Source organism: Silene latifolia, chromosome 2, assembly GCF_048544455.1.
Source record: "Silene latifolia isolate original U9 population chromosome 2, ASM4854445v1, whole genome shotgun sequence".
Lineage (NCBI taxonomy): Eukaryota > Viridiplantae > Streptophyta > Magnoliopsida > Caryophyllales > Caryophyllaceae > Silene > Silene latifolia.
In genome coordinates, this window is record NC_133527.1 from 188,110,251 (window position 1) to 188,135,661 (window position 25,411).

General features: G+C 36.3%; 1 protein-coding gene across 4 annotated transcripts; it reads left to right on the plus strand.

The window, feature by feature from the left end:
* Positions 1–1,927: 1,927 nt before the first annotated feature.
* On the plus strand, positions 1,928–18,311 carry LOC141643894 (mediator of RNA polymerase II transcription subunit 23). Of its 4 annotated transcripts, none has more exons than XM_074453266.1 (22): positions 1,942–2,162; positions 2,263–2,306; positions 3,749–3,845; positions 3,961–4,165; positions 4,271–4,932; positions 6,167–6,401; positions 7,360–7,577; positions 8,085–8,292; positions 8,999–9,276; positions 9,907–9,990; positions 10,559–10,653; positions 11,251–11,413; positions 11,504–11,749; positions 12,047–12,217; positions 12,846–12,959; positions 13,040–13,165; positions 13,810–13,958; positions 14,591–14,831; positions 15,153–15,927; positions 16,787–16,968; positions 17,251–17,354; positions 17,564–18,311. In XM_074453266.1, exons 1-22 carry the CDS (start codon positions 2,064–2,066, stop codon positions 17,766–17,768), a joined length of 4,701 nt encoding a protein of 1,566 aa, XP_074309367.1. In that variant the 5' UTR covers positions 1,942–2,063; the 3' UTR covers positions 17,769–18,311. The 4 variants fall into 4 exon arrangements, with proteins under 4 accessions (XP_074309366.1, XP_074309367.1, XP_074309369.1 ...); XM_074453268.1 differs by having other exon boundaries at positions 1,978–2,162; positions 3,677–3,845; XM_074453265.1 differs by having other exon boundaries at positions 1,928–2,162; positions 3,961–4,932.
* Positions 18,312–25,411: the final 7,100 nt, after the last annotated feature.

Consider the following 25,411-nt stretch of genomic DNA (forward strand, 5'->3'; position numbering starts at 1 on the left):
GGGGTGTACACTGGCCCGGGCGGGCTGGGCTGGAGGCGGGCTGGGCTGTCAATTTGTGGCCTAGGCTCGGCACTAAAAAGGTGTCGGCTGGGCTCCATAATGTATGGCCCGGCCCAGGCCATATAGTATTTTTTTAGTGTTTTTTGAATTTTTAGCGGGTCAAGCCGGACTGGGCACCAAAATTAAGGAAATGAATTTGGACCACACAAAAAACCCTACCCCCAACTGGAATTGAATTTGAACCACACAAAACTTGCCAAAAAAGAAAAGAGAAACCAACCCCCGACTAGCATGAAAATGAAAAGAGAAACCAACACTCAGACTAAGAGAAAATATTTAAGAGATTGACTATAGTTCTGCAACAGACAAGTAGAAATCCGAACTTATGCGAACTTGCTTAGCACAAACAGTTCCTCGTAAAGACGTAAGCTCGATAGTACACTTAAAAAGGGATTTCCCGCTTTAGTGCCACAAGATTTGAGCGTTTTTTTTTTTTTTTTTTTGAGATAGGTTTGAGCTAATTTTTACTTTGGTGTAGAGGTGATCATGGGCCGGGCCAGTGCGGATTTGGGTCTGGCCTTTCTAATAAAACGGCCCATTTGTATGGGCCGGGCCAAATATGTGGGCTTATTTGGCAAGCTTAGCCCCGACCCTTATGGGCTAATTCGGGTTTTTGGGCCTGAATGGGCTTTTCGGGCCCTAAAATTTAAGACTTACATTAAAAAATAATTAACATAATACCTTCAATTACTACTTTAAAAACATACGTAGTTTATAAAATTGTACAAAATATGACGAAATGCTTATGAATTGCTCTCAAAAATAAAATAAAGACAAACACCGCCACTTTAGAATGCTTAATCATGCATTCGTGATATGATTTATGTTATTTACACATTGTTTTTATAAATCTACAAAAATATATTTGAGTTTTTAAAAAGTTGTTTATAACTTTAACACTATTTTAATAAGCTTTATAAGGAAAAAATATTCATTAATTAATAAATATGGACCGGGTCGGGCCAAAATTTGGGCCGAATGCTTGGCCCAAACCCGGACCAAAAATATGTTGGGCCTTTTCGGGCCAATCCATGGGTTTTTTTGGGCCAAAATAAAAGGCTAAAGCCTTTCTAAAAAGCAGGCAGGGCCGGGTAGGGCCAATGGGCTTGGGCCATTTAAAAGCGGAATTATACAAACCTCGGAATATCAAAGTGAAATCACAACTTGAACCTCAAGACACTAAAGCGAAAAATAGACTCATAAAGAAAAGTTCTATGTGAAAAAAAAAAAGTTTGATAGAAGTCCGAAGGGGACTAATTTTCAGCCAACGAATCTTTATATAATCGGTTATAAAAGGTATTTTTGAAAAACACAAATTTTCATTTGTGACAGCCGATATCCGTCACAAGCTTATGACGGGTCAAGTAAAACCCACATATGAGAATAAAGATAAGTCATTTGTAATTTCCTATGCATTATACTTTTTGTCTTATCTATCCATATGAATGATAGATACTTCATACGTGGCAAGCTTGTGAGGATATATCCGTCCTTAAGACCTATTGTTTGAAAAAACCGTCTACGAATTTGCGATTTGCAGCAGACAAAGCATCTATCGACTCTAGGGGTGTGTTTGGATAGCAAAAGTGGAGGGAAAGGAAGGGGAGGGGGAATGAGGGAAGGGAAAGGGAGAGAAGGGAAGGGGAGGGGGAATGAAGTGTGGGTGTTTGGATACAATTTCCCTCCAAATCTTCGCTTTTATGTGGGAGAGATTTTGATTAGGCTTGGAGGAGGGAAATTGGATCCCTCCAAATCTCTCCCCCTCCATTTCCCTCCACCCTCATTTGCTATCCAAATAAGGGATTTTAAATACCCTACTCTCCATCCCTTTCTTTTCTCTCCAAACCACTCAATCCAAACACACCCTAGGAGTCTAGGATGACTATTATATGAATAAGACTGCACTTGCCTGTGTTCATGTCCGGTGGACTCAAAATTAATTTAACACTAACAGAACAATATTAACCTCCAAAACCCTTAATTTAATTGAAGAACACAAATTAATGGAGCAAAATCAAAGAGCATCTTCATCTTCTTTAAGATCTTATCAACTCCATCCTGCTAAACCTGTCATCACTGATCTCTTCAATCTTTACTTGGGGGTATTTTTTTATTTATTTTTTTATTTGTTTTCTTCTGCTTTCCATTGTTGTTGCAGTTTAATTTACTTTTCTTAATTTTGTATTGTTTTGGGTATTTCAGAGAAGCGGTCGCCAAAAACACGACGAAGCGGCCCGTGATCCGCCGTAAGTTTGATTTTGAGCTGTTTTGCTTGTTTTATTTTGTGGTTGTGCGCATTCTGTTGCTCAATTTATATCCGTCTTAAATGAGAATTTGCCGCTTATTTATGATGAAAAACATTGCGAATGATAATAATTGCGTTTAATAGAACTCGAAACTGGTGGAAGTGAGGTAGTTGTGAATTTGTGAGTACTTTTTAATCATGTTCATGAATCATAACTGCAATGGCATATTCAGGATTATAGTTAGGGGGATACATAATTCCGGCTGGGGAGTATTAGTCATGTAATTAGGTAAATTTGGAAAATATTTGAAAATTTCACCTAAAACTTCCAAATGGTTCATTGTTCAGCGAGGATGAGCGCCCTTGCTAGCCCCCTAGCCACTGCACGACTCAATTCCGTTGCTGGTTGATTGGTTTATTTATCACCGCCTTGGAGAAGACATCAAGTAGCTGCGTTTAGTTGTTCAGTGAATTCGTTGTTTTTAAAGTGGTTACAACTCTTACAAGACTTACGATGCAGTTTCGCTACCCACCAACAACAACAACATTACCTCAGTGCCTCAATGGCTCCCGCAAATTGCGGGGTAAGAAGGGGTCGGATGTACGCAGCCTTACCCTTGTGTTAGCAACACAAAGAGGCTGTTTCCGAATGACCCAAGATGAAAATTGCGTCGAGAACTGCATCGAAGGACCACTACTTCACAAGAGAAAGACGCGCAACCACTTTAGTGAGCCATTTTGCTTTATTCCATCATAATCCAGAACCAAAGAGTAATGAATCTTTGGCTCCATTGGAAATATGGAAAAAGCAGTTTCGCTACCCACATAAAAAAAAAAAAAAACATACAGTGTCGTTAGATGTAGTACCTTGGGACGGTGGGAGAGATTTTACTAAGGTTGCATTAGATGCGGTGTTTCTCCAAGAGCCCCCTGGAAAATCATTCTGTTTTGTTCTTCACTTGAAGTGCTAGAGAATCTTGTTTCAAGGAGCAGGAGTCAGTTTCCTCCATGGTGGGATATTCGTTCTTTAGGATACTCAGTTTGCTTCTAAATTATAGACTTATTCATGTTGAGTTCTTTGTTTAGGGTTAGAGGCGAGTTTTGGTCTACAAAAGTGATGTATGCGGACTGAACAGTTCAATTACATGCTCAGTTGTTTCAATCTGGTTTCCTTTTAATGTTCGTTCTAGTACTCTCACCTTTGCTGTTGCATTTGCTTTGGACGGGAATACAAGTTGCTGTATGCAAATCATTTTCTTGCTTTTAAAATTGTCCACTTATTGCTTTCACATATATGTGTATATGAAAATTATATATCACTCCCTGGTTGCTCTATAACTTTCGTAACTTCAGTGATGGCTGTTGTTGCAGACATTTATACTCCGTATTTGTCTTAACTGACATTTGTACATGAACAAGTCAACTGATTCAATTCTCTCCCAGGAACAAGGCACAGAAGCGCATAACAGCTTTTAATAGACAACTTCCTCCAAATGATCAATTTGTTTCAGACTTTGAACAAATTCTAAGGCAGTATCCTGTAAGTTTTTGCCAAAATTCCAGTTTACACAGCTTTTGATTTTCCTCCACACCTCATGTTCTCTACCTGTCATTCTTAATCTAACCTCAAGTCTGGAAACATGACCTTTTGGCAGGATCAAGAGCAACTACGCTTGGTGACCGAAACTGTTCTAATTTCTCTGATTGTGCAATGTAGCAGTCATTCACCACAAGCCGAATTTCTTCAGTTTGCTCTTAGAAGCTTGTGCTCTATATCTTATATAAATTGGGATACTTTTTTGCCATCCCTTCTTAATGCTGTATCCTCTGCTGAGATGGCCCTTGGCCAAGGAAGTCAAGGTACCACATCAAATAATGCATCTCAACCTGGGTTGTTGCCATCTACAAGCGTGTTACCTCTTTCTTCCACTTTTCACTCTAATCCTGCTTCTCCATTGACTTCAGCTCAGGGTATAGGATCACCTGCCCAATCCGCCAATGACCCGTCGCCTGCCATGAATCTGTCACCTTTAAAATTGAATGAGGTCTCTAGCAACACTCCATTATTGTCCTCGAAGGCCGATTCATCTACAAGGGATTGTGCTATAAGTAGTCTACGTTTACTGTGCTGCAAGATCATCCTTACTGGTCTTGATTTTAATCTGAAGCCCCTGACTTATGTTGACATCTTACATCACATGCTTGCTTGGCTGGTCAATTGGGATCAAAGACATCAAGATACTGATGATGCTAATGCGGCAAAATTTTGGAGGCCTGTTAAGTTTCTGAGTGAATGGCTTCATAGCTGTTTAGATGTTGTTTGGTTGTTAGTTAAGGAGGATAAGTGCAGGGTACCATTTTATGAGTTATTGCGCAGCGACTTGCAGTTTATAGAAAATATACCAGATGACGATTCCTTGTTTACGCTTATAATGGAGATTCATAGACGACGGGATATGATGGCGATGCACATGCAGATGTTAGACCACCAACTGCACTGCCCTACTTTTGGCACACAAAGATTTTTGCCTCAAGCAACACCTCATTTAGGAAGTGAAGCAGCAACAAATTTGCGCTATTCACCAATCACATATCCAAGTGTTCTAGGGGAGCCATTGCATGGAGAGGTGATTGTTTCATAGTTACTAAAGTAACATTTTAATGGCTGAATATCTCTTCGGTATTTGCTCCACAAAATCTAATATGCACTCTTTCATACGACGTAACACTCCCTTAATTCCTTTGGATTTACTGCATTTTCTTTTCGTCCATTTATTTGGATTCTCTACATATCATTTAGTAATAGAAGTGCTCTTAAATAAAAAGACAGAAAACCACATACAAAAATAATACCACTTATCCACTTGCCTTCAAATAATGCGACTTGTCTGAAAACCCTTTTTTTATGAAATTTATATCCTCTTACTTTTCTCTTTCTTAAAAATTATGCCATTTCGAAATGCAGTAAACCCAAATGGGCGGAGGGAGGAACTTTTATATGGCTAGTAGGATAAGTATCGGAGTTACCTAATGTCATAAGCTGATAAGAGTTTGGTTGCTCATCATACCTTTTTTGGTCTCTTCTACTAGATTAGGTGGACAATTCATAAGATTCATCAGTTTGACGGATTGTTTTTGTTAAACTTAAGCTACTGTTTCATTATTCTCTATTGTATTGCCAATGTCTATGTGAACCACTCCCAGCCTCTGAAAATGTTTCCCTCTTAGGCGTGGTAAGGGTGGGGTAAAATGCTCTGCACATTATCTAGTCTTTAGTGCCGAAGATAATTATTGAGGAAGGAGAGTGACATCAGAAATTCAGAACTATCCCGCACCTCTTACAGGTGAATCTGTTGTTGACGCCAAATTTTGAAAACTTGCATTATAATAAAAAATGACATTATTAACAATATGGTCAGTAGTTGACGCCATAGATTGTAGAAGCTGCCTCCCCGCCCTCCCAATTCTAAAGCAAGTCAGCAAGTTGGACAACTTGTAAACCTTCTTTAGTGAATTTGTTTTTAAGAAACAAAGAATGAGGGCCTCTTTCGTGCTGTGTAGTCCTGTGTCTTTTGCTTGTTAAAGTCCTTGTATGGATGAAGTGATATATCCCGTAGAGGCGTAGATCTTATCATTCTCTTCATATCTAGGGTTGATGGTGATGTTAGCCGTTTATCGTTCAGAGTTTGCTCAGGCCCTCGTTTTCCTGCAGAAGCCATTCCCACTCTCGGTTCCAGTCTATAAGCTAGAGGAAATTGCTGATACTTTACTTTTCTCTCAGCTTGGATATTAGAGGAGCCTCTTTTATTATGGTATATCTAGGATTGTTTTGTCACTAATGTTTTGATTTTTATTTGACAGGAATTGGCATCTTGTATCCAGAAAGGCAGTTTAGATTGGGATAGAGCTTTGCGATGTATTAGGCATGCTTTACGCACAACTCCATCGCCAGATTGGTGGAAGCGTGTGCTTCTTGTAGCGTCGTGTTACAGACCGCAGTCAATAGTATCCACTCCCGGTGCTGTTTTCACTTGTGAAATGATTTGTGAGTCGACTATTGACAGGATTGTCGAACTATTGAAGTTGACTAACTCAGGCAAGAGTCTATATCTTTTTCTATTATGTCTTCCAGGCTTTTCACATCATGAACATATAAGAAGAGGAAAGTGAATTTGAAAAAAAAAAAAAAAAAAAGAATAGGAAGCTGTATATTTGTTTTTTTGAAAGGTGTAATTTTATTTTTTGCAAAACCTCACCAGAAACTAAGTGCATGACGATAAAGAATATCAGGAGTCTGATGACATCTACTTGACGGGGTAAATAATTTTTGTAATACGTCGCCCAGCATTGTGAATGTGTTCGTAGCCTATTACCCTTTTAATTGGTTTAAGATTGATTTAAGTCTAATTAAATTGGAAAGAACAACGATATCTCATGCAACACTACTCTAGGGCTAGGTAGTGGACGATCTAAAAGGAATATCGCTAGAGATTCTTGGTTTGAGAATAGTTTGTGGGTGTAAGAATGGGTGAATTGTGGTCTAAGAAGGTTTAGCTGTGTTCTTTGAGTATGCCATTTATCTTCCCCTAAAAGACGGTGAGGGAAGAGACAAAAGCATTTATGCACGCAAGTACTAGAATGGTGTAAGAACAAATGAGGTTGTAGCTGCTGCTTCAGTTTATAGAATATTTTCTCCAAAAATGAATTGAGCCACTGATAATTCGGTCGACTCAATCAATTCAACCATGCCATTACAAATTTACAACCATTAAGTTATGGTCTGACATGAGTTAAGACTTTCTCCATTATGTTGCAGTGTCTACATTTTCCATTTGAACATTTGGTCCATCCACACCAATTCGCTACAGATCGTTATATGGTTAGAAATTCACTTTGAAAAGACTAACACCAGACCCTTAAGTGATTTCTACTATATTTATTCTCATTTGCTTTTAAAATTAGACAATTTTATATTTTTATTCTTCCTACTCTTCCTAGTGTTTGGTCTTAAATGTTGGCAATTCTAGTGGCCTGATTGATGCTTTTGTATTCAGATCTGAACTGCTGGCAAGAATGGCTTATCTTTTCCGATATATTCTTCTTTTTGATGAAAAGTGGTTGCATTGACTTTGTTGATTTTGTGGACAAGCTTGTTTCACGTATCATAGATGATGATCAAAGTATTCTGCGAACCAACCATGTCACCTGGCTGCTTGGACAGATTATTCGTGTCGAGCTTGTAATGAATGCTCTTAATACCGATTCCAGAAAGGTACTTGAGTTCTTCCCTCAAATGTCACACTAGATGGGGGAAGGAACCAATACTACTTTGTATATGAGGTCATATTTATCACGAGTTTGTCTCACCGTGTGTTTGTAAGTGACAACATATCTTTAATAAAAAAAAAGTTATCTAAAGCTTTCCAGGGGCAACCGGGCAATAGAGAACGAGATGTCCTTAGTGAAATACCTTTATACAGCACTCCTTTCATTGAAGGAACTTAATTTGAATACCATAAATTACACCTTTTTATATAGACCAAAACAAAGCCGAACAAACTATTCCTGCCAAAAGTTATAATTTACTTTTTCTAATCCCTGAAATTGAATGGGAGTCCTGCTACGACCAAATGCACTAGAAAACAGAAAAACACTGCTCTTCTGAACCCGTATGAATCACCATCCTTCTGACGTCTTTTGGATCACCATTTCACTGCTTTGGGCCCAATATTATTTTTCATTGAAATTAAGTGTTTTTTGTTTGTTTGTCATTTTGCAGGTAGAGACCACAAGAAAACTATTATCATTTCACAGGGAAGAAAAAACCTCTGATCCTCGTAGCCCTCAGAGTATACTGCTTGAGTTTATAACCAGCTCCCAGACCTTGTGGATTTGGTCTCAGAATACCTTAACCAGAGATCATTTAAATGCAGAGCAGCTCCAGAAAGGGAAGCAAATAGATGAATGGTGGAGGCAAGTCAGCAAAGGTAACTCCTGTTCATAGCACTGGTGTGTTACGTATTTAAATTGACTAGTTGAGGACCATGCTATTCTAACTCAGCTGCAAGTGTCGGACATGACACGGGGTCGGAGTGTTGGATACGGTTATTTACCTTGAAGTTCTCAACTTTTTTTGGTAAAAAATGAAGTGTCGAAGTGTCGTGTTGTGTCCGGGATGCGCGACATGTGACCAAAGTGAAGTGTTGGATACGCGACACGCGATCAAAGCAGTGTCGAAGTAACATTAGTTGGAGATTCGACACCATCATATCTGATGGCTTAGGATTTTATTATGTTCCAGTTGTTTTTATGACTTGAGTATCTTTGGCCTCATTCTGTTGCTGGTAGTATCTACAGCTTGTATGGAGTATAATCACCACATCAGTCAGTTATTTTTTAATAACAATTTAATTTTTCCAGGAAACCATCGATTATTTTCGAATTAACTGATAATAATACCTTTTTTATGCACAATTTTGTAAACTTGTTTACCTTTTTGAGTATTGTTTTTGCCAAAACTGGCTTTTGGTAGGTGGTCTTTGAGGGTTTTTCTTGGTAGGTGTTGTGAAAAAAAGTTACAAAAGGGAGGAGGTTTAGAAAAACGTAGCATCACACCCGTCATTCAAAATAGGCCTGAATCCCAAGCCTACTATCTGCGCTCATATCACTTATCGTTGTACTTTATGAATTTAGGTGAAAGGATGCTCGATTACATGAATATGGATGACAGATCAGTAGGCATGTTTTGGGTAGTATCTTATACAATGACACAGCCCGCTTGTGATATGGTAATGAATTGGCTTAGTGCTGCTGGGACAGAAGTTTTACAGGTCTCCAATTTACAGCCTAATGAGAGACTGGTAGTGATGCGGGAAACAACCCCTCTGTCTATATCACTACTTTCTGGATTTTCTATTAAGTTGTGCATGAAACTTGCATATCAAATGGAAGAATCTTTATTCTCTGGACAGGTATTGAGTAATTATTTATGTGGTGATGATTTTACTAATGCTGGGTTTCATTAAGATAATATTTATACGTGGCACGATAAAGATCATCCATGCTTTTCTACTAAAATGTTTCAAAACCTTGCGTTGAGTTTTGTGTCTGTGGCTGATGACCTTGTTCCTCTCACGTTGTTCAGAAACCTTTTGTCTTTAGTTTATCATTCTGTACTCAGTGCCCTTGCAGTCTTCAATTCTCGACTTTGTTTGATAAAAAAAAAAAACTGATCATGTTTCCATATTGGTTTGTCCCGAAATAATTGATCACTTTCTATATTTAGCGAGTTCAATGGTAATATTCTGTTGTGACTCTCCTTTGGAATAAACAAATTCGAAGAGGTGAAGTACATGTATTGAGACATGGGAGTATCATTGTTTAATTTCATGTCGTGTTTCATATTCCTAAAGAAACATATTTCCTAGGGTTTTTTTTTTCCTATTTCTGTCTTTTTTCAGAGTGTCTTTCCAATAAATGAGAAACGGCTTATTGATCGAGATTTTTAATAAATGTCTTTTTTTAAAGTCTCCTAGGTCATAGGCCAAGCATTTCTGTTGTGAGATTTTGACTACTCAATGAATTATTGGTTGCCTTTGCAGGTCATTCCTAGCATTTCAATGGTTGAAACCTATGCACGTTTACTTCTTATTGCGCCTCATTCATTGTTTCGTTCACATTTCAGTGTAAGTAACTTCAATGCTCCTATGACCTTGGAGGCTTTAAAATGTGAGAGAGATAAGATCGTGGGGTAGGGGAATATTTAACAAAAACTGGATAGAATAGTGATGTAGGTAGGATTGAAGAAAATACGTTGTTGGAAAGGTGTAGTCGAGGGAAAGACTCCCTAAGGAAGAATTTATTTGGATGATGAAGTTTGACTTTATTTTGTCGTGTTTGATTTGTTTACTTCTATTTTTCTTTCATTATCCGTATTCTGTTATTTATCCCAAGGTTTCTTATTAATTTTCCTCTTAACTTTCTTGTCACTTGTATCTCTGATTTAAATTTCTTCTTCTTTATTCAAAATTCAAAAGATTGTCCTAAACTTTTTTTAGTTTTCGTTTCTTCTCCACAAATATTTATATGCCCATCTTGCAACATTTTTACTGTGCTATTCCACCTCAATATGACAGCTGTGGAGCCACAAGGAGAGGGTTTTTACGATAGGTATTTGTTGATTGTCCAACTCTTTAGGAGTTTTTATAAGCATGTGTGCTTAACATGTCATGCATACTTCATTACTTCTTGCAGCATTTGACTCAAAGGAATCCAGGCACATTGAGCAAGCCAGTTGTGACACTTTTGGTGCTTGAAATATTGAACTACCGGTTGCTTCCACTCTATCGGTGAGTATATTTGTTTAGTGTTCAAGGGACATTTTAGTAAGTTTTTCCGCCCTTGGCTATATCCAATCCATTCATCTGAGGAGTTTACCGCTCCATGGGCCTAGTTAATCATACTCATCCCATTTCCTTTATGTAAATAGCTCCTAAATCCATTATGAAACCTTTTTCTTTCTCGATACTTTTCTGCACACCAATCCCAAGGGCAAACTAGGCTTTTAAGGCTGGAGGCGGGAACTCAAGCAAAGAAAGATTCTCTTTTGTCAGGGGGAACTATTACTTCTAGTTCTAGTCTACCTACGCTGCTCCCCTTCGATGCGAAGGTTGAGCTTATTTGATCACTGTTCCAATCGCCAAGGAAAGTTGAATCCCACAGGTACAAACACGAGGCTACGAAAGGATAGCTATTCAAAGCATCGAGAAAGAAAAGGTTTCATAATGGATTTAAGAGCTATTGACATAAAGGAAATGGGATGAGTATGGAGCCATCCATATTGCTAATAAGCTTTTTCCTAGTTATACGGTTCCTATTCAATAGTCTTATTTACGATTTTACGTCTTATTTTTGTATAGAGATAAATGAATTGTATGTTTTTGTAGTTATGAAGGGAAGAACAAAAGCTTAATGTATGACGTCACAAAAATTGTTGCTGCCTTGAAAGGGAAACGTGGTGAACATCGTGTATTTAGATTGGCTGAAAATCTTTGCATTAATCTGATCCTCTCCCTGAGAGATTTCTTTTCTGTGAAGAAAGAGGGAAAGGTGGAATGATATGTGTTTTTAGTAACTGTTAACTTTCATTTTGTCATGCTTGAAGTACATTATTTTTAACTCTGTTTTTATTCACTGCAGGGACCTACTGAATTCACGGAAACATTGAACCGTATTGCTATTGTTTCTCTTGCTATTATAATCAAGACACGTGGAATAGCTGAGGCTGAGCACTTGCTTTATCTTCCAGCTATGGTGGAACAGATATTGTCAAGTAGTCAGCACACATGGTCTGACAAAACTCTACGTTATTTCCCTCCTGTTCTACGTGATACATTGGTTGGTCGAGTAGACAAAAGGGGACTGGCAATTCAAGCATGGCAACAGGTTGTTAACCTTTTCTCTCCATGTTCAAGTTTAACAGTCTCTTCATCTAGTTACAAGTCCGAAATCTCCGACCCTGTATAATGGAGTTTCCACGTTAAATATGAGAATGCTCACGAGCTTTTTATCTGACTATGATGAACATTATTTCTTGCTACTTACCAGTTTTGTGGCTTTGTTTTCCTTAGCTTATTTATTGAGATAATGGTACTATATTGCCTTTGCAAATCAATTGTTTTTGTTGCATTTATCTTCGTGTAATTTGTCAAAATGGCTTGATACTAAGTACTGTTTTGGCAGGCAGAGACAACTGTTATCAATCAATGTACACAACTCCTTTCACCATCAGCTGATCCTACCTATGTCGTGACATACATCAGTCATAGTTTTCCTCAACACCGCCAATATCTTTGTGCCGGTGCTTGGATATTGATGCATGGACACCCTGAAAATATAAATAGTGCAAACTTGGTAATCAAAATTCTCCCTTATTTCTTTTTATGAAACATAGTATGAAAATGTGGTATGTTGTGAGTGGTAGTGGCCGTGAATCACGATGTGGATGTTAAGGCGTGTAGTAATGGCCCGCAGATGACGCTAGATGGAATTTCAGAAACATTTGCAAAATGCCTTTTAGTTTTTAACTTCCTTGAAATTTAAAACTTGAGTTGATTTTTAATGTCAGTAGCCCATGTTCCCTTTCTGTTTTTCTCAAATACATTCAATCTGCTTTCATTTACCATTTTTATTTTTAAATTTAAAGGTAACATAAATGAAGACTAAGAATGAGTATCATAAATGAAGACTACAACTGAGTATCATATGGTGCAGTAAAAAATATCAGCCCTTTTGTAAGGGGCATTCTAAAAAGTGAAATAAAGTAACAGACAACTTAAAATTTCATTGTGTGATTGCCGTCTCGTTATCTAACGGCAGCCCCATTAAGTAAAGATCGTCCCATATATGTAATGAGGACATTATTGTACCATGCTTTGGAAAGCTTATTTGTTGAGGATGCACAAGTGTTAATCATGTGCAATGGCTCGATTTTCATAAATTATATGAACTATTTTTTAACCTTTCTATGGAACAAGTGCAGGCGCGTGTGTTGAGAGAATTTTCTCCCGAAGAAGTGACTGCAAATATTTACACCATGGTGGATGTTCTGCTCCATCAGATTCATGTGGAACTTCAGCGTGGTCATCCCTTGCAGGTGATTGTTTTGAAAACACGTATATTATTGTCTGTAATACTATTAGTGAACAAGAAAGCCAAACTGTTTTTCTTTTATAGGATCTTCTTACAAAAGCTTCTGCCAATCTGGCATTCTTTGTTTGGACTCACGAGTTGCTTCCATTGGATATTTTAGTCCTCGCATTGATTGATCGCGATGATGATCTGCATGCTTTGCACATTGTGGTGAGTTTTCAGTAAATACTATTTGCTGTTGTTATCCTTGTCATTTGGGATATATGGGCTGGATCTGAATGTCAGGGATCCTAGCTCTTAAAACAGCTACTTCCTTTTTGTGTAATTGTGGGCATTTTTCTAGTATATATTCAAACATCTGCGATTAAATGGAAGTAATAATTAGAAATTCGGAAACTAAATTTGTCATAGCATAACCATAAGGTTGTATTCTCTATAAAGTAAGCCGCCAAACAACCCCTTTATGCATGTGTAGACAAAGATCATGAAGAACCATTACTGTTGAGTGTGGACTATACAAGTATACATAGATCAATATTGTCTGCTACTGTTAAGCATGAAACCCAATAGTTCTTCTAGCCAACACATGTTTGCCCTAATTTTCTAAAGTTCTGCTTTTGCTATAGTGAGGATGAATTGAAGCACCATCTTATATGTGTGTATATTCTTCCTGCTAAAAAAAATGATTTTATTCATGTTAAATGGTAAACTCCTTAGAGCTTTAATGTAACACTGATTCTTTTTAAACATTCAAAACTGTCAGACAAACTACTCTAGTCTGCCTAGCACTAAAGTTTACTCCGTATTTTCGATTTTGACATGGTAATCTACTTGTTTCCCAACATGGGTTGTAGATTAGTCTCTTTGAAAGACAAGAGCTTCATCAAAGAATGCGATTGTTCTTCATGACTCGCGGTCCTCCTGAGCATTGGCTTCATACTGGAATCTTCAAACGTATGGATCTGCAGAAGGCCCTGGGCAATTATCTCTCTTGGAAGGATAGGTGATCTTTGTTGCTGCTTTACGTATTATGCTCTACTAATAGATGATGTGAAGTTAAATACCACTAAAGTGGTTCTGAAAAGCCGAGTGTATTGTTTTAGCAGTTCTCTGTTTACTGATGCTTATCAGAGGTATCTGTTTCGTTTGGCCAGAGTGCCAGACTACAGAAAAAAAGGTTCAAACTAGAAGTACATCCAATTTAGAACACAAGCACCACGAAATTATTTGAGATTGTTGAGCTAATAACCTATATATATGAAAAACTGGGACAGTCGGCTTCTCCGAAAGATTATGATTCAAGAGTCAAGACTGAGATGTGACCACCAAGGACCCTTAACATCAATTTGTGGGATACAGATTAGAGAATATAAATGTAAAAATAATATAGGTGAGTGTGACCAGAAAACCCATGTTGTTCACTATATGAATGTAAACTCTCACATGTGATGGTATTCAAGGTTAAGGTTGCATGAACTTTAGTTCCAAGGTGCTTTCAGCGCAACATCTAAACTGTTTGATCACAAGTGCCATTTCAGTTGTGGCAGATCTGACTTAGAGCATACATTGAAAATTGGAATCACTTGAAAGTGTTCTTAGTCGTACTACAGCATGACACGTTTACTTATTTGGCAGGTTTCCCGTATTTTTCGATGATATTGCCGCACGTTTGCTGCCTGTTATTCCTTTGGTTGTATATCGACTGATTGAAAATGATGCTACTGACTTGGCTGAGAGAGTTCTAGCGAACTACAAGCAGCTGCTAGCTTACCATCCTTTGAGATTTACATTTGTCCGTGATATATTAGCATATTTCTATGGTCTTCTTCCAGGAAAGCTTATTGTTCGGATTTTGCATGTGCTTGATATTCCAAAGGTTAGATTGTTGTTTTTTTTTTTTTTTTTTTTTAAATGCTCCGTATTTTGTATCATCTGTTCTTTTTATCCTCATTATGAAATATGAATTGTGATGACTATTTCCAGTGGGGCCGAAGACTCACTATTCTTCGGCTTTGGAATAATGCAAATTGGTAGACTGTTTATGCTTCTTGTATAGGGAATGCCGATGCGATGCGAGTTTCATCATAATTCACCCATAAATAACCTCTTTTTGCTTGAACACACCCCGCCACCTGGGGTTAAGAAAGTGTAGTAATTTATGATCACTAATCCCTTTCTAATCCCCTCTTTGGTTCAGATTCCATTTTCAGAGTCATTTCCACAGCACATTGCCCCGTCAAATTCTGCAACGTGCCCACCTCCGGATTATTTTGCTTCCCTGTTGCTGGGTCTGGTAAATAATGTCATTCCTCCTCTCAGTAGCTCCTCAAAGACAGGGTCTCTCGTAGACAGTTCGCATCTGACAACTCGTGGTCCACTGAACAAGACACCCGCTACAAGTCAGTCTGGCACAACAAGTGCTTCTGATGTTCAGAAGGCTTTCTATCAGATCCAAGATCCTGGTACATACACACAACTTGTGCTTGAAACGGCAGTTATAGAGTTGCTTTCTCTTCCAGTTTCAGCTGCTCAAAGCGTGGCCTCACTGGTTCAAGTAGTTGTTCATATACAACCAACGCTTATTCAGTCCAGCAATGGTTTGCATGGAACGTCCAATGTGTCTGGACAAACGTCTGTTCTACCAACTTCTCCTTCTGGCGGAAGCACAGATTCCATGAATGCAACCAGACCCACAGCGCCAGTTTCAGGGCTAAATACGTCAAATTTTGTCTCTCGGAGTGGGTATACTTGTCAACAATTATCTTGCTTATTGATTCAAGCTTGTGGTCTTTTACTTGCCCAGCTTCCACAAGATTTCCATGTGCAATTGTATCTTGAGGTGGCACGTCTAGTTAAGGAGAGTTGGTGGCTCAGTGACGGCAAAAGATCTCCTAGTGAGCTAGATTCAACTGTAAATTATGCTTTGTTGGACCCAACATGGGCTGCTCAAGATAATACATCAACAGCAATAGGTAATAAATTTTTGCTATTTTACAGTTCGAATTTTCAATTTTCGCAAGGACTTTGCCAAATTTTATGCGAAAAATTTGCATCTCATTTTTTTTTGCTCTCCACATTTGTTACTGTTTATTCAGGGCGGCATAGTGTAATGATTGTTTTGTGGATCTTGTTATAATAATAAATTCACTCTTTGAAGGTGAAGTGACTTTTGTCCTATTGCTTGCTTGTTAATATGAAATTTGTAAATGAGGTTGTCCGAATAGGCTTGATGAATTGGTTGCCTACGAATGCTTGCGTATTTGGTAATTGTAATGCACTTAATTTTTAAGTTACTAGTATTTACCATTATTTCCATTTTCAATGCATCTAAACTCCTGGTATGCTTTGGTTTTTGAAATGTCATGGAATATAGCATTGCGCGGTAGGAGGTTTGTTGATGCAATTTTTGACACAATTTTCATTATGGGTCATCCAGAAAGCACCTCTTACATTCAGCATCCCCTTTCCTCTCCACAGACTTGAGTCCTTTGCGTCATTTAGATAATGTCGCTTTTTGCCTTTTTGGTAGTGTTTGCCATCTCAATCCCGTGAACCAATTTTTGTACCAGAAATTTGTGTCCACATTCTTATGAAATAATCAAAGTAATGTTGTGTGAATGAATTAAGTTCTAAGAATGTTTTCCTAACACAAGGGTAAGTATGTGTACATCCGACAGAGTTTGGGTAATGTTGTTGTAATGTTTTCCTAATGCAAAATACATTTATTCTTTGCGGTTGAATGTTGCAATGGAGCTTTGAAACTGTTAGGAGTGTCAAATTTTGAATGAACCATGCTAGTTTACAGTTTCTTATTAGTTTTTAATTATGCAGGTAACATTGTTGGCTTGATTCATTCATTCTTTAGCAATCTTCCACAAGAATGGTTGGAGGGGGCCCATGTCATTGTTAAGCAACTAAGGCCAGTAACTTCCGTTGCTATGTTGAGAATAGTGTTCCGAATAATGGGTCCATTACTCCCAAGGCTTGCAAATGCTCATACACTCTTCGCCAAGGTAAGGAACTCAATAACTCATGTACCTCCAGAAACTAGAGTGTAAATTATGGTGGTAAATGCCGTGCTATCTATTTTTACTCTGGAGTCGATGCTTGAAAAATTGCTCGTTTGCATTTGAACTAATTAAATGTTAACAAAATTTGCATCAACATTGGTATTTTGAATCCCTAATCGTATCTTTTTTTCCGCGGCTTATATGTTAAGAACTAAAACTGCAAACCGCATATCACTTAATTCTGTTGCCCACGACATTTGGTAACCCCTTCATATCATCGTGTAGACTCTCTCTTTGCTACTTGGTGCAATAGTAGACGTCTTTGGGAAGACAGCACAACCATTAGTTCCTGCTCAGGCATCGGAGATAGTCGACATTATCGATTTCCTGTAAGTACTTGCCTACGTTTTAATTTCTCCCTCTATTGCAGAAATACCTTCTTTACTCATATCTATACTGAAATTAAAGTAGGTGTTGGTGTTTTTGATCCTGCTTAATTATTGTATAAATGCGGAAATGTAAAGTATGTATGAACGAGAAGGGGTACTCATGTAAGTTTATTTCACCACTTACTTACTATACCATACTCGGTTTTCAGCCATCATGTTATCCACTATGAGGGACAAGGTGGGCCAGTGCAATCCACAAGTAAGCCAAGAGCCGAGGTTCTGGTACTCTTCAGTCGAGCGTTGGAAAATTTGCGACCAGATGTACAGCATCTTCTTTCTCACCTTACAACTGATGTGAATTCCTCCATTTATGCCGCTACACATCCCAAGTTTGTACCCAATCCCATGTCCTAACACTAATGTCGTGCATTCAACTGATGTGAATTCCTCCATTTATGCCGATACAATAAAGATATTGGCACACTGTAGAGCGTTGTGGACTTGTGGATATACTGCGACAGAAAATTGTCGCTTTAGTGGCCAGAATGCGCTTGATGTTCAGCTGGTGATTACAGCCCTCTCTCGCTCTCATTGACATGACCTATCTAAGAAGTTGACGACACACCTTCTCCATTTACATCACAATAATGGAGAACAAGGCGAGGTAGTCCTTAAAGGAGAACCATTTAGCGGTCCTCATCTTGTTCCGGCATGTTGTAATGTAGTATTGTATTTATGTAATTGAATCTTTTTGTATGATATTAGATTTGCGGGAAGTGATTAGTATAGTTACGTTTACCTGTGTATTTTGTATAATGAGAGGTAAAAGGTTAATTGTGACTTGAATTGCACTGCGTTAATGATGGTTTACGAGTTTCTACTGCAGATGTTCGTTAAACCATCTACATTATTGTGATGGTATGTTGTCTTCAATACTTGGTGATGATATATTTACCATTTGATGAGTTTTTCTTCTCTTATGAATTACACCATATGAATAAGACAAGGAAATATAAATGTAAATAAATAAAATCCAAATTTACCATTAGGGTAAATTGTTTGTACTAATCATGTATGCTGGGTGTAAACACCTAAGTATAAGATAAATAATTTAGCAAAGTGCCTTAGGTGTAGTGCAAGGTATAATACCAAAGTGTGACAAGTGTGTGTGGCATGCTTATCATGTAACCTCCCTTGAGTAGTATAAATAGAGAGGCTTGTGAGCTTACAAACACAAGCTAAGTTGAAATCAAAAAACACTTCACATCAAAAATCCTCTTAACTCTTCACTAGTGAGAGCATTGCATGTTTTTTATAATTACTACTAATCTGAACAAATCTTAAGATAAACAAATGAACAGATGAAGATTGTTCTCACTACATTTAGGGTGTATTTGGATTGGGAGATTTGGAGGAAAAAGAAAGGGAGGGAGGAAGGGAGGGTAAGGGATTTAAAGTCTCTTATTTGGATAACAAATGTGGGTGAAGGGAAATGAAGGGGGAGTGATGTGGAGGGATTCAATTTCTTTTCTCTAAGCCTAATCAAAATCTTTCCACAATACACAAGATTTAGAGGGAAATTGTATTCAAACACTCATACCCCATCCTCCCCCTCCCTTCTCCCCCTTTCCCTTCCCTCCTCCCCCCTTATTTAAAATCCCTTATTTGGAGAGTAAATAAGGTGAAGAGAAAATGGAGGGGGAGATTTGGCCTCCTCCCACGCAAATTAAAATCTCTGTACAATAGGCAAGATTTGAAAAGAAATTGTATTTAAACACCTATATCCCATTACCCCTCCTCTTCTCTCCCTTCTCCCTCCCCTCCCTTTCCCTCCACTTTTGCTATCCAAACACACTTAGTGACACTGCTTATTACAACTTTATAGGCATGACAAACGAGTCAATCCCATAAGTGGTGGTCATATTAGACTTGTTAGTGGGTTTAAAATAATTCGGTTCACGTAAGGTCATTTCAAGTTTAAATCATTTTAATGAGTGATTACTTTTTATTAATTTATTTAAAGATATGGTCAATACAACAATGAACATCAAATCAATCATATATATATATATATATATATATATATATATATATATATATATATATATATATATATATATAAAAGAGGCTTTTCGAGTGCAATTCTAGAGACTCTAAGGCTATGTTTGGCAAGGCATTTCAGGTACCTGATTTGACCAAACAATCTGATTTGACTAATATTCCAGGTAGTTGTTTTACCTAGTGTTGTTTGGCAAAGTCATTTCAGTCATTGAAATGACTTTTTTGAGTACTGAAATGAAAAGCTACTCCAGGTAGCTTTTTAAAGTTTCAGGTAGCTGAAATGTTTTACTTTACATATTTACCCTTTATTTAAATTAATTTATTATACTCCCTCCTATTCACTATATTCTTCCCTATTTCCTTATTCGGGTTTTCTTCCCTATTTCCTTTTTTGGGTTGATTTGTGTGGTCCAAATTAAATTGCATGTAGGGTAATGTGTTTTGTGTGGTCCAAATTCACTTTCTTATTTCTTGTGCAAAAAGGAAAGGGGAAGAATATAGTGAATAGGAGGGAGTAATTATTAATGCCTTTTATGTCATTTTACAAAAAATCAGTTACCTTTTCAGTTAGTTTTACCAAACGCTTTACAATTAATCAGCTACCTTATCAGTTTCCAATTTTCAGCTAGCTTTTCAGGTACCTTTTTAATTTCAGTCACCTTATCAGGTTTCAAGTACCTTTTCAGGTTTCAGGTACCTTTTCAGTCAATTTTATCAAACAGAGCCTAACTTTTTTTAAAACACAATTTTTATTTTTAATAATAAACTCAGCTGAAGATAATTATTTTTTTAGCTAATAAAATAAGAGATATAGTAAAATATGATGAATGCTACTGAAATAAATCTAAAACAATTATTATCAGAAAAGGGAGATAGACTCCTCATCTAATACAATCTCCACCTTTCCAACGTATTCCGTATATTTTAGTTGCATTCAATGTGTATATATATATAATGCTCCTGACAACGTTATGGGTATTATTATTCTTCATGAATCCACAAATTTTTCTTCTATTGACTCTCTTTTAACAATCTTCATTAATCAACAATTTAATGTGTTAATTACATAATAATTACCATTCACGTTATATTGTTTTTATGTTTCTTACTTTTGTTTTAAAATGTTGTATATAACCTTATCTATGTCGTTTCTTAGAATCTTAATGTTTACATTGATGTGTTTAAACCATATCGTAGCATTTAGTCTACGGTAATGTTGTTGCTTTGAATTCGATTGTTCTCTAATGATTTTCTGACAAGTCTTACTTATTGTATGCGCAGGTTAACATATATTACTCCGTATGATTCCGATGGAGATACAGCTATCAATATATTATTCGAGTAAGGATTGCTTTTAACTTTAAACATAGATCTCAACACTTACTTGGATTTAATGTTGCATTAGTTTGTTGATTCTTTAGTTGGATATCGTCATTTTTTTGTAACTACTTCTCATTTGCGAGGTTTTTAAATAATATCATTAAGAAACTCTCTCATATGAAATTTGTATTTGGATTTCATTAAGTTTAGATTATCTGGATTTAATAATTTTTTTTCATAGTATGTATGTGTAGATTATTAGTGGAGGTGAACGCGGGAGAACGAGAAGATACCCTCAAGGCCTCAAACAATCAATAGATTTGTATGCTCAAGATAATCTTTTCTAATTGGCTTCAAGAAATGCCCTCGAACAATTGATCTCAAGCTTTAAGGTTTTTTTTTGATGCAATTTCATGCTTTGGGTTTAAGAATCACATGCCAGATTTCAGTGTATTTACATTTGGTGTACGTATTAAATGAGTTTGTGGAAAGAAATTTGACGGAGCTTTTTATATAATTCGTTAAGATATGTATATATTTATATAAATTTTGCTTAGTTATAACAATTAATATTAAGGAACTATTTGTGTCATAATTTGATATAAACTAAGTGATTTCGTGAAGTCTTCGACGAAGTTTATTAGTGTACTATAATTCTTCGAAGATGATCGAATAATTTCTTTTTTAATCAAAATTGAAAGTATTTCAACCATCTTCATTCTCAGTTTTGTTTAATGCTACCTGATTTATGTCATATAAACGTTCTCAAGTAATTTACGTCATTTTACCAAACTATTTTTGATCATATAGGGAAAAAAATAATGTCATTTAATCATATTAGTAATTGTTGTTGTTCTTTCATCAGATTGTCCTTCTGTTTCACATATTATGTATTCCCTTCCAAATTCTATTTTTTTTTCTTTAAATAGGGTTTGGTGTGTATAACACTGTGAAAATAAATACCCCATATTTATTGTGAGACCACATTATACAGAGTACCAAAAATTAATACTTTGTAATATATAAACTTTAAAAGTAAAAAGCTAAAATGATAAGAATTTTAAAACAATTGTAGACCACTCAAACGAGTTGGATGGGTCGACTGGTGAGGCGATTCATACATATTAAACTCGAATATGGGTCAGACTACAAAATTTAGATAATTACCACATGACTTTGATGCAAGGTTTGCTAGACCACTCAAACGGGCTGGATGGATCGGCTGGTGAGGCGGTTCATACATGTTAAACTCGAATAGGGGTCAGACTAAATATGGTGCGCTTATACGGGTCACGGGTCGAGGTAGAATCAGAATACATGTCAAAATATAGATTGGTATGTTATATTTTATTTGTCAAAGCAATCATATTCAATAATAATAATAATATTATAATTAATATTACTTACCATACTTATAGTGAAGAATTTATAAAAATTATATTAATTTAATAAAGTATATAAACTTGATTTTTCAATTATTTTTGTAATTTAAAATATTTAAAATAATAATAATTTCTAATTATTCTTCAAATATAAGATATAACATACTCCGTATAATATATAAAGTATTAATATTTAATTAGTCAAGACCTTTATTTAACTCATTAATTATTTATTCTACGAAGAAAACCTTACATTTTCCAGATGCAAAAAAAACTACATTTGTACAAGCTCAATTACAAACAGAACATTATTTAGTTACTCGTGCATGACAATTATAACTTTTATATACACAAATTTTAAAAAAAAATGTTAATTTATTTGTATATACTCATATTCTAAAAAAATATTTCAATGTATTTGTATATACTCACATTATCACGAGAAAACTAATGTTAAGAAAGTAAACATAACTTCTCAATTGCGAAGATACAATTAGAGACGAATCAATATTATAACCCGTACAACGTACATGCACAAAATCTAGTTAGGTAATAAAAGTCGGTTCATTTACTCCAGACCAGTTTGACCAAGTTCACACGGGTCACACACATAAAACTACACCTGACAAAATGGTCAATGGTTCGATCAACTTAGACCGGGTCATTGTCGAGTTTGCAAGAATTTGGGTTAGATAGGATCAGGTCAAGTCATCTATTATTATCAAGTTTTCTATGAATAATGGTGGGTTTATGACAATTAGTATTCGGTCGGATCATATTAATTTGGATCAATTAAGTCATACACAAATCCTCACTTTAATTGTCAATTCAAGTTATTCATGTTGGGTTAATTTTACAAGGTTTACAAAATCTACACAAAACCCACAAAGTTGAAACCAACCTCAACTCCAAATAAGGTCGGTCATAATTCATAAAAAGTAAACCATATAACAAAAGACGTTAAGAATTGTTTGGATACTTGGATTTCATTTGAAATCATAAAACTCAAATTAGAAAAGTGAAATTATGAATCTCAAATTCAAATTCTTTGTTTGGGAAACAAGGAATTTGAAATTTAAAATTTGAAATCCAATTTCTATGTTTGCCAATAGAAGGAATTTAACTATAACCCACAAATTTCAAGTCATGAATTCATATTATTCCAAGCTTTTAGGCTAAAAACTTTCGCATTTCAACACAAACAAAATAGTCGTTTACATAGATTTTAACTATAACCCACAAATTTCAACATTAAAACGAAAAAAAAACAAAACAAATTGATCACGATAATAAGCACAACTTATAGTAGCACCACTAGCTCCCTCTTCAAGACGCTCTTGTCCATCACCAACAGCTCGATGGGGTCCAAGCAATATAGATACGTTATTCCAATGGTCGATAAATTTATTGGAATACGGAACAGCATCTGGGTTCGCTTACATTATATCATCAGTGTTAACACTTCACCAGTAGTAGACAATAAATTTAATAGTCAGGTATGCACAACCGGTGGACCAGCTGCCGGTTGGCCCACCGGCTGGGAGCCTCCTAGAGATGTCAGTGGGGCGGGTACAAGTGGGTACTGCTCCGCACCCGCCCCAGTTGGGGCGGTGATGGGTAGAGCTTTGGCGGGTGCGGGTACGAAAAATTTTACCTGCCATGGGTAATGGGGCGGGGATGGGTTTTGCATCTTACCCGCCTCAAACCCGCCTACCCGCCAATTGCTAACAAAATTAGTGCGACTATGACAATTTTTTAAATCTTATTTAGTTATAATTAAGATATAATGTAAATAATAGCTATTTTATAAAGTTTTTTACTAACTTCTTTGGTGAAAAACTAAACTTATAAAGATAAATTCAAAAAAATGGAAATTAACAATGATTAAAATTAACAACATTTACGAAAAAAATTATCGAATAAAATTATGGTGTAGCGAGTTAATGGATAAGCGGGGCGGATACGGTTTTATATTTCCACCCCGCTGGGGTGGGGATGGTTTTGAAAACTTGTACCCGCCACGGGCGGTGGGGCAGGGACGGGTACGAGTTTTTCTTGGTGGGTACGGGTATGGGGAGCCTATATCCACCACCGCCCCGCCCCAATGACTTCCCTAGAGCCTCCTGAACCTTTTCCAGAAACTAAGTGCATGCCGATAAAGTATAGGATTAAAATTCGCAAATCTTAGGGTTTGCTTATTGCAATGAAAATTATAACAATTTAGCTAAAACTACGATAAATCAACAAGCATTAGAGGATAATTCCTGAATAATTAACCTGAAATTGTGAAAAGTGATGAGAGAATTTGGATTGCAATGGGAAAGGTGATGATTGAGGAGAGAGAGCTGTGTTGGGAGATTTGGAAAATCTTAGTTCGAAATTTGGCGGGAATAAATGTGCGGTTTAGATTCAATGTCGAGAGATCCGCCCACGGTCCACCCATATTAGATTTAATTAATGTCTAGACATTCGTCCGCCCATATTGAATTCAATGTCTAGAGACTAGAGATTCGGCATAAACCATAGCTCACGGCCTCACACTCTCACAGTCTCCTCCGCGGCAAGACGGAGGTCATAATACAACAAAATAAACTAGAAATAAAATTATAATAAATGAACCTATAGTTGTGTAATGAGCTATAAAACCTATAAAACTTATGATAGTTTTTGTTCACTTTATTTATTTAAAATCTATTGTTCATTTGCCCATGAGTTTTTAAGGTGTGGATTATATTTTATGGTTTAATTTATTTATTTGATTATAGTGAGTATATTGAGTGTTGTTGCTGTGTCAAATAAAATATATTTTAATTTGTTATGTTGTTGGTTATATGAATCGTTTGCTTTATGTTTGAACTCATATTTTTTATTTGGTTTAATTTATATTATTTACATGTGACAATATTTTTATTCGTTTGTTATGTTTTTGCCATTTGATGTTTTACCTTTTAGTCAATATTTTTTTTTTTAAAACATCATGAAACTTATGAGGGAAGAAATACAAAAGACACAAAATTGAATTAAGGTAAAAAACGTAGGTAAAAACTGATAAGCCATTAATGTATTGTTTTATTAAAATATAGACTCAAATAAAAGAGCATATATTTTACATCAATGAATTGGAAAGAGGAGAAGTGGTAATTAGACCCCTCTACTTTAGTGAATTGTGAAATCAAACCCCTTAAATTTTAATTGGAGTAATTAACCCCTTTACCTTTTACAAAATGTGAAATTAAACCCTTATGTAATTTTCCGGCCAATTTCTCACCGGAACTTCAATTTGTCATCATTAAT